This window comes from Anomaloglossus baeobatrachus, chromosome 12, assembly GCF_048569485.1.
Source record: "Anomaloglossus baeobatrachus isolate aAnoBae1 chromosome 12, aAnoBae1.hap1, whole genome shotgun sequence".
NCBI classification, from domain to species: Eukaryota; Metazoa; Chordata; class Amphibia; order Anura; family Aromobatidae; genus Anomaloglossus; species Anomaloglossus baeobatrachus.
This window is the reverse complement of record NC_134364.1, coordinates 101,709,454-101,719,859: the sequence shown is the minus strand read 5'-3', so window position 1 is coordinate 101,719,859 and position 10,406 is coordinate 101,709,454. Positions and strand designations below refer to the sequence as shown.

Here is a 10,406-nt window from a genome sequence, read left to right as displayed (position 1 = left end):
TGTAAAGGGGCCTTTAGATTGTAGAAACTAAGCCTCAAAGGAGACCAATACTTAGGTTGTAGAAACTAGGATTCAAAGCGGACCAACCCTTAGATTGTTGAAACTAGGCCTCAAATGGGACCAACCCTTCAGTTGTAGAAACTAGGACTCAAAGCGGACCAACCCTTAGATTGTTGAAACTAGGCCTCAAATGGGACCAACCCTTCAGTTGTAGAAACTAGGACTCAAAGCGGACCAACCTTTAGGTTGTAGAAACCAGGACTCAAAGCGGACCAACCCTTAGGTTGTAGAAACTAGGACTCAAAGCAGACCAACCTCTTCACTTGAAAAGATCCTTCTCTCCCATCACTTTAAGCTAGACTTGTCTTTAATCCCTAGCTAAAAATAGAGAATAAGGGTGCTCACATTTTGCAGAGCATTCAAGGGGGGGAGTAATAGTCATTCCTTTATTTTATAATATTCCCTACTTTTTTACATTTTTGAAAAAAAAAAATGGAAACCCCTCTAAAACCCAATAATTGATTTTATCCACAGATCTGATTTACATAGCAATTAGTCACAATATGAAATAAATCACAGTAATTCTGGAATTATTTTACAATTTTTTTTATTAATAAGTGAAAAAATAAAAAATCAAAATCACATTTTAAAATGCTTAAAAAATGTCTGAGATTTTCACTAAGAGGATACAAATCTGAGAGTACCAGACTCTAGCCGTGCCTTATGATACATATAACAATCTATTGAGGTGATAATGTCAGGCATTCAGTGGTCACATCTGGCTGAAGCTAAATTTGGATTTTCAATGTTTGATACTACATCTATTGTTTAGGAGCGGAGATGTTTCCTCAGATGTAGGGGGTCCAACTTTCATTATCTTATGAGGTTGGTCTCTTGCATGGCAGATTTGTTTTGTTGCTGGCAGTTGGACAACCCTCCCGCATGCCCCGGCCTGTTTGTATCACTGGTTTTAGCAGAGACATGACCATTTCCTACTAACTTTCTTTCCTCGTAAGTACTCAAGAGCCTTGGACCCACCTATGTGACCATATTCAAGCCATGTTAGTAAGGACTAAGACTTACTATTGGTGGGTCTATATAATCCTTAATATATATATAGGGTTCTGAGAACAAGAGTTGATCGGAAAACTTTTTGATAGTTGGAATGTCCAACCACCATGTCACATGCCACCATAACAAAAGTCTTCAAATGCCATCAATACGATTAACCCATGATTGCTGGAGTATCCACTGATCTCTGAGGAACCTTTTTTGGGTGGCAGTCAACGTTGGAGCTTATTGATATCATTAACCCTAGAACGCATACCTGGGGCCTCGCAGGCCTGCTAGGTCATTTGTTTTCTATGGTAGATTGTTATGCTTGCGCGTTCTAGGGTTAAAGTGCAACTTGAGTAGGGTTCAAGAAAACGGTCCCACAATGTGCCCAGTTGGGCAAAACTAAACCTAATGCATAAAAGACTGGTGGTAATTCTTCCCAGGTGAATGTTGGACCTTATGAGCAACGATAAGGGACAACTACCGTAACAAGGTTAAAGAAAACAGTCCCTTAATAACTAGTAAGGTTCCCATAATGTGCCCGGTCTGGAAAGACTAAACTGAAGGCAAGGAAGGCTGGTGGTATTTCTTTTCCGGGTGAATGTTGGACCACGAGTAATGATAGTGGATAACTTGAGTAGGGTTCAAGAAAACTGTACCACAATATATCCAGTCTGGCAAGACTAAACCTAAGGCAAGAAGTGGTAAGTCTTCCTGTGTGAATGTTGGACCATATGAATAATGGTAAGGCTAAACTTGAGTAGGGTTCAAGAAAACTGAACCACAATGTGCCCAGTTAGGCAAGGAAAACGGGTAGTAATTCCTCCCAGGTGAATGTTGGACCATATGAGCAATGATAAGGGACAACTAGTAAGGTTCCCATAATGTGCCCGGTCTGGGAAGACTAAACTGAAGGCAAGGAAGGTTGGTGGTACCTCTTTTTCCAGGTAAATGTTGGACCATGAGTAACGATAGTGGACAACTTGAGTATGGGTCAACTTGAGTAAGGTTCAGAAAACAGTTCCTCAAAGTGGCCAGTCTGTCAAGACTAAACTTAAGGCAAGGAAGGCTGGTGGTGACTACTGATGTCCTTATATACATGGTAATGAGTTGTTCCTGTAGGCTCTCCAAATTTCTCATCAAGTCAGGTCTACCGTACAAGATTAGAACAATATCTCAGCAGAATACTTTAATTTCTGTTCTCATCCTATCACCCAGGGCTGACCATTCACTTAACTAAATTAGAAAAAACAAATTCTGGACGAGATTGGAAAAGCGATGTGTTTGTGCGCAATAGTCTCACAAGATTAATGCAATCAGTTTCTATATGTAAACTCTTGACAGTGTTGTAAGATGGGTCATGGCTCGAATAGCTGCTTCATCTGCTTCCACAACAGGTCACATGAGAGGGTAGCTGGCAAGGTTGGCAATGCCGCAGGCATTGTTTCTATCTCTGGCCATTAAGATGTAGCCTTTATCACCCCAGGTCTCACCCCAACTGTAAAAAAAACAAACAAACATAAAATATACATAATATCAATAATTTTTTAAAAGTTAAAGAGTAAAGTTTTTTATATGATTGATCAGATTTTACAAGGTTATTCAATACATTTTTTAATATACTTACCTTATTTTGCCTTCTTCGCTGAAAAACACTATGCTGCAGTACTGTTTTGAAGCCCATTTCAAGCTCCTTTTGAAGCTGCTTTCGTCTGTTGCTCAGCAAGATCTGTACACTAAAAAAGCTAGTGTATTGGACTTTCCCTATCAGAGCCTCTCTGTGCTCTTTCATATACTGAGAGAGGAAAAGTCCTGTCCACAATCTACTTCAATATATTGTCCAGATCTTACTGAGCAGCAGTTCAAAGGATCTTATAAATGGGATTTTCCCTATCTGACCCTCTTTATGCCTTCCATTGTACCAAAAGAGCAAAGTGTCATGATGACTATAAGATAGTGGGGAACCAGGACTCCTAATCTGTCCCTCAAGCTAGGAGGGACCTATGATATACCTAATCTCAGAGATACTGCTGATGGTGGAGATGCCCAAGACTCCTTCCTGGTCATGCTCCTGACCAGTTCTGATCTGCTTCCCGCTCTCTCCCCAGGAAGTTATAGGACAGGAGTGTGATGAAACCCACAGAGATAGACAGAAAAGGGAAAACCAGAGAAACCATTGATTGGAGTGTCAGAATCAATCTGAACGGAGGCCGCTGCCATCATGACATTCGGCGAAGTTTGTGCAAAACTCTGTGTGAAGAAAGAGAGGAAAACTTCCACACACAGACTCTTTCAATATATTGTACAGATTTTAGTGAGCAGCAGTTCAAAGGATCTTATAAAAGAGCTACAACTGGATATTGAACCAGCTTTGCATTATAGAGTTTAGGGGGAGAGGAAGAAATATAAGTTAATAAAATATATAATAAAATTAATCATTTTAAAGTTTAGTGACTCTTTAACCATTTTTTTATATAGACTGACAAATACTCTAAATGGACAAGAGCTACATTAAGTGACAAAATTCTGCCTTCCTGCAGCCGCCACTAGAGGGAGAGTTAGAGCTTACTGCAAATACCCAGATGACTTGAACTCAACTCCCCCTAGTGGCAACTTCAGGTAGGATGAATACATAATTTAAGTCAAAGGATTTGAAGCTTTGTATCAGAAAAATAGAGCTATAGGATCACTCTAAACATATATTAAGAAATTGAAAACTAATAAATAAAAAAATATTGTTCAATTGTTGATACTCCCTTTAAGCGCCTACTACAGAGTGAAATGACAGGATTCCAGCTCCTGTAAGGGGGGCTACCGCCAGCGTGCTGTACCTGTTCTTTACAATCCAATATTTGGCTTTCTTCTGCGCTCCATACCCAACTGCGAGGACGGCGTGGTTTATATCTTCTGCATCACAACTTTCATCATAGTATACTCCTGGATATAAGCAGAGAAAATAATGTAAAAATTGTGAAAAAATATATAGAATAAATTATTTACCTAATAATTACTATTTAAATAAATTATATAATTAATTATCTCATACATTTTACATGTAAAAATATGATTATGAATCAGTAGGTGGCGCTAAAGACTCAGCTTTTCCTCCATCAGGAGAACCCGGGGAGCAATTCTCTAAAGATTCCCTATTAGCGGGATCAGCACATCGGTACTAATCAAGGGGGTCTTACCTTTACTGTAAAATTGGAAGGATGAGAGAGTGGCATCGATGCCTACTGATATAGGTCCTACGGTGGCCACCGCCTTCTTCAGCGCCTTCTCGCTTCCTTCCAGCACTTCCTTGTAAGATTTGCATTTGGCGGCTTTCCCGGCGGTAGTGTAGTTACAGGTCTGATCCTACAATACAAAAATACAGATCCCAAATTTGACATCCTTGTCATGACCATTAACCATACCAACATCTAAAGAACGTGGACATCCAACGTTTGGAAGGGCGTTGTGTAAAATCTGTCCCTTTATACTGAATTTGCCGAGATTCAGGGGCATAACCATAGTGGGTGCAAGGGTTGCATTCACATTGTGCCCTAGGGGGGCACTACAGGTCTCTTTTGTCCCAAATGAGAAGCAGTAGACCTGTTGGAGACTTTGGAGCCCATGAGCTTCAAGTCAGACTTCTGCCATAATGGTTTGCTAAAATTCAGCAAATTTAGCACTATTGGGTACTACACAAATGGCTCTTATGTCCTTTTTTGCTGGGTATCGTGGGCATGAGTGGCACCAACACCAAACCATGCAGTGCTTATTTGAGGGACCTTTTAGTGTTCAGCTCATCCAAGGGCACTACAATGTTTCCAATTTTGATCCACCAAGGGCTGGTTTGATTAATGTAGAATGACCGGAGGTGACCATTACAGATAACAATTGGCAGGTATTTGCCTCGACTCCAATGTGGACAAGATTGTTCAAGGTGGCCGTATAGCAAACTGGTGCCGGTACCTCACTGCAGGTTTGTTAACAAGTTAGACCATCTGGAGTGAAGTGTGTGGCTCAATGTGGCACATAACTGTGAGTGATGATCAGTAGGAAAAGGAGTTTTATTGCCAAGAGATGAGTAATCCTAGAGAGAAAGGTAGACATGTCATGGTCCTAGCCATACCCTCAGGTATGGAGGGATAGCGGCATGACAGCAGTATAGGACGGTACGGAAAAGAAAGTTGGTGCCAACCACCATGAAGAGGCGGTTTTGTCCCTAACAAAGGACTACTTCCTGGTATCAAAGTCTGACAGCTAGAAGACCAGAGGGGATATCCAGCCAACATTGCAGACAGGAGGTCTCCCCAGAAATCCACTACTAATAAGATGGCCCCACGGATCACGTGTGTCAGCACATATCATCCATTTTCTCCTCTGATCAAGGGCATTATATCCAGAGATAAGGGAATTTAGCTCACCTCCTTTGTTTTGCAACAAGAGACCCCGCAATCTCCGTGACAACTTCGTCAGGGCCCGACATTGGTTCCAATAAGATCATGCAGAGACAAACCTTCCTTGGCACTCCCAGAAAAGGCAACTTTCCCTGTCACCACTGTGTGCAGTGTAATAATCTCACTAAGGGGAGCACTTTCACTCATCCACTGTCTGGCCGCATTTTTTCCGTACGAGGGTTCTTCACCTGTGAATCCTCTTTCGTGGTCTACTTAATCAAATGCCCGTGCGGTCTCGGATATGTTGGACAAACCACCCAGCATATCCGAGACCGCATCAGTAAGCATAAATCTACTATACGGTGCAAACAAATCCTTTTACCAATTCCTTATCATTTTATCACACATGGTCACACCATTGCCCAACTTAAGTACCAGGTAATAGAACACGTTCCTCCAGCTAGAAGAGGTGGTAATCGCATACGTGTCCTTAAAGAGAGGGAATCTTACTGGATTTTCACCCTGAATACATTGGAACCCAAGGGTTTGAATAGAGAACATGATATGTGTATATGATTGTGATGTACTTCATTTTGTTGTCTCTCTAACTATGCTGCTTAATATGGATGTCATTTGGTGTTTAGTGACCCCGCTTTCTTCATATTTCATTGCTCTAATGGTGTCTTGTCATGCATGTTTTTTGTTCATTTACCTCTTGTGTATTCTCTTGTAAAACCTCAGTATAAGGACCAGTATAAGGAGTGGTATAGTCTTTAGTTTACATAGAAATCTTGTTTCTAACTTGTTCCTCTTATTTTTAGGCTCCCTCCACCTGATCCCTCACCTATTGGCACCAGCAACAGTCTGCCTTCACCTTGTAACAACGTCACCTGGCACTTTGTAGGCAATGTAAATGTTTTTTTCCAATGACACTGTTATCAGCCATACACCCTGACCTGTGCTCTGTGCCCGGCTTGTGCGTTGTGCAAATAGCCAGGCGCAGCGCGCGAGCTGCGTGCAATCCACAGGCCGGTTCACTGCTATCCCTCACTCGTATTGTTTACATACACGCCCCTTTAGGATTATACGTCATGTCACCTCCTCCTCTGCTCTCTGCCTGGTGGTCCGCTCCCTGCGCATGCGCGATGCTGGCGACGGCGTTGCGCATGCGCGGCGTGCGCTCCACGGTCGGCACACTGCGTTCCACATCCAGGAAGTGGGATGGTGGGCGCCGATTAGCATACACTATATAAGGCTATCATTTCATGACATGGCGCACACTATCCAGGGGCCTATACCCTACACCAGCATCATAAGGTATGTGTTATCTGACGGTCCACGCTGTCCGGCACTTGTTAGATTTCCACTGATTTCTACCTATGCTTCCTCCCAGATTCGTTCCTCCATACTCTACCTAGCAATTTTTTGCATTTGAGTTCCCATTCACATTCTCCAGGTATGTGTTTCTATTAGTGCTCTTCCATCTCACCTACCCCTGGTTCACTGCCTTTAAATCTCATATCCTTCATATGGTTTTTCATAGAATCTTAAAGGGACATGTTTTCTCTTTTTCCACGATAATAGTACCCGATAACTATTGTCCAGAAACGCTGCAATAAGGTAGTATGGAGATTTTATCCATTACATCCCCTGATATATGTGTCTTATACTGATGTTATATTCTCAGGTATGATCTTACTCTCGTGTACCCTTCATTTTAGGAGGTAACTAAGAATCACTCAGTGTGGGAATCACATTACTCCCACTAGTGTCTCTTGTTATGGTTTCTGCCCAACAATCCAGGTAGTGTGCCTCTCTCTTATACAAAGTCCTTACTATGTAAGACTTTTTTGCACGCCCCAATAATGCTATTATTGATCTTTATTTAGAAACAACTTTAAATCTATGTTACTTCCAGCCCTGCAATAAGGGCCCAGCCACCTTTCTCATTATCAACTGATAAGTGCATGAGGTATAGACATACTCATTATTTTATTATATTTTTTTAATAATACGCTATGTAATGGAAAAACATTGTTCCTGGATGACTTTTTGCCTTATGACTTATCACACACTTCTTTCCATTTTACACGTAGGATCGCAATTTTTTTGATCCCATTATACCAAATGGCGATGTCCATTTATCATTGAGCGTACATCTTCGCATTGTTGATATAGGTGGGTGTGCGTGCTGTACTTGTATCATTACCATTATATATGTTTTCAGCTAGATAGGTTTTTGTACAATGTACGATATTTTCTTTTTTTCATGTCCTCATGTTTATTATGTGCTGTATATGATCAAACTTATGATGCATGTTTTGTAATATTTGCATTATTTATGTTACATTCTGTACTAATTTCATTTTTTATATTTTCTTGTACATATTTCTTGTGATCTTAGATAATTTGATCCTTGATAACGACCAAAAAGATACGGTCGAAACGTTGGATGAATTATCCTCAACTTTTTGCACTAATAAATTGATTCAGCATTCAAAAGAAAGGTTTCATATGTCATGAATTATTTCAGTGTGCCAGAATTATTACTATTTTGATTGACTCCCATTTTTTCTGGGCACCTAACTTGCGCAACTGTGAGCCAGACATATTCGCTTACTAACCACCATGAAGAGGCGGTTTTGTCCCAAAGAAAGGACTACTTCCTGGTATCAAAGTCTGACAGCTAGAAGACGGGCAGTGGTGGCCTCGAAGAGGAGAGTCAGGTAGGTGGTCTAAGGCTGATAGGAAACAGATACCCAAGAGAGGACCACCCTGAGACAGGTGGTGGGCAAGGGCCCAGTGAGACTGTTGAGAGCTGCGTGCTTGACTCAAAACTGTGAGTAATGAGCAATAAGAAAAGGAATTTTCTTGACAAGAGAAGAAAGGTAGACATGTAATGGTCCCCAGTGCCCTCATGTATGGAGGAATAGCAGCATATCTGCAGTGTGGAAAAGCAGACCAGTGCCCCCACCATGGAGAGGTGCTTTAGTCCCACTGGAATCAAAGTATGACTGATTGGCGGTGGCCTTGAAGAGGAGAGTGAGATAGACATTCTAAGGCTGGTAGGAGACAGAAATTCAGGAGAGGACCTCCCTGAGACAGGTGGGCGAGGGACCAGTTGGAGTGTCAGGAGTTAAGTGAGACTGCCAGAGAAGCAATGGTTGTAAGAGTGGACCTCACCGAGATCCGAAGAGAGAGCTGTGGCATTATGTGACTGAGTAAAGGTAGTGGCGCTAGAACAGACTATGGAATGGGGAAAGAACCAGTCACATAATATACCTCCATATTAAGCTGTTTTTATAGGGGTGTCTACTAATGGACAACCACTATTCAATGTCTTCTATATGCTGACTACAATAGATTAAAAAAAGCATACCCACAGTATGTACTGTACCGACGCTGCTCTTCCGTTCTGAGCGTTCTGTTCCCCAGCCATTCCATTACATTTTTTATGTCCCATGAGCATGGCAGGTTATCAGAAGCTGATGATGGGCAGCAGCCTTAATCGCTCCATTAGAACATATGTCAATTGTGAATTATTATTATAGCGCCATTTATTCTATGACGCTTTCCATGTGAAAGGGGTTCACATAATAGGGACAATTACAATAATCATGAACAATACATGGCACAGACTAGTACAAGAGGAGAGAGATCCCTGCCCATAAGGGCTCACAGTCTATAACGGATGGCTGAGGATACAGTAGGTGAGGATAGAGATGGTCGGGTGGTGCTATATCGGACTGAGGGCTACTGCAGGTTGCAGGCTTGTTGGAAGAGGTGGGTCTTCAGGTTCTTCTTGAAGCTTGTCAAGGTAAGCCAGAGTCTGATTTGTTGTGGTATAGAGTTCCAGAGTATGGGGGAGGCACGCGAGAAATCTTGGTTGCGGTTGTGGGAATAGGAGATGCGAGGGGAGTAAAGAAGGAGATCTTGTGAGGAATGGTGGTTACATGCAGGTAAGTACCGGGAGAGTAGGTTACAGATGTAGGGAGGAGACAGGTTGTGGGTGGCTTTGTATGTCATGGTTAGAGTCTTGAACTGGAGTAGTTGAGCAACGGGAAGCCAGTGAAGGGATTGGCAGAGAGGAGAGGTCGGGGAGTAGTGGAGAGACAGGTGGATTAGTCAGGCAGCATAGTTTAGAATAGTTTGTAGGGATGCAACAGTGTTTGAAAGGAGGCCACAGAGCATGAGGTTGCAATAGTCTAGGCGGGACATTATACGGGCATGCACTAGGGTTTCTGCAGCTTCATGGGAAAGAAATGTATGAATCCAGGAAATATTTTTTGAGTTGGAGGTGGCAGGAGGTGAAGAGGGTTTAGATGTATGACTTCAGGAGAGAATAGAGTCTAGAGTTACTCCCAGGCAGCGAGCACGTGAGACTGGGGAGAGTGAGCAGCCATTGACTTTGATTGACATTGGTCAGTTGGGGGTTTGAGAGAGGAAGAGGAAAGATAATGAATTCTGTTTGGTCCATGTTAAGTTTTAGAAATTGAGCAGAGAAAAAAGATGAAATAGCGGACAGACATTGAGGGATTCTGGTTAGTAAGGAAGAGATGTCAGGTCCAGAGAGGTAGATCTGCGTATCATCAGCATAGACATGATACTGAAAGCCGTAGGACTCTATGAGCTGTCCCAGGCCGAAGGTGTAGATGTAGAACAGCAGGGGTCCAAGAACTGAACCTTGGGGGACACCGACAGATGGGGGCGAGATGAGGAAGTGGTGTGAGAATGGGAGACACCGAAAGTCCGGTCTGTTAGGTATGGGGAGATCCAAGATAGCGCCTAACCTGTGATGCCCAGAGACGAGATAATCTGTACTAGTAGGGAATGGTCCACTGGGACGATGGCAGAGGACAGGTCCAGGAGGTGGAGGAAAGGGTAGTGTTGCTTGGCTTTGGCAGTTAGTAGGTCATTGGAGACTTTAGTTAGGTCAGTTTCAGTGGAATGATGGATGTGGTTGGA

At 42.5% G+C, this 10,406-nt stretch overlaps 1 protein-coding gene across 2 annotated transcripts in view; it reads right to left on the bottom strand.

Annotated features, from left to right (window-relative positions):
• Positions 1-590: 590 nt before the first annotated feature.
• Positions 591-10,406, bottom strand: part of LOC142258147 (cathepsin K-like) — a 32,358-nt gene continuing 22,542 nt past the window's right edge. For both annotated transcript variants that reach the window (XM_075330625.1, XM_075330626.1), the window contains 3 exons: positions 4,248-4,413; positions 3,888-3,993; positions 591-2,554 (listed from right to left, as the gene is read on the bottom strand). In XM_075330625.1, the coding sequence (XP_075186740.1) occupies positions 2,455-2,554; positions 3,888-3,993; positions 4,248-4,413 (372 nt within the window). In that variant the 3' untranslated portion in view covers positions 591-2,454. The remainder of the gene's footprint in view (positions 2,555-3,887; positions 3,994-4,247; positions 4,414-10,406) is intronic.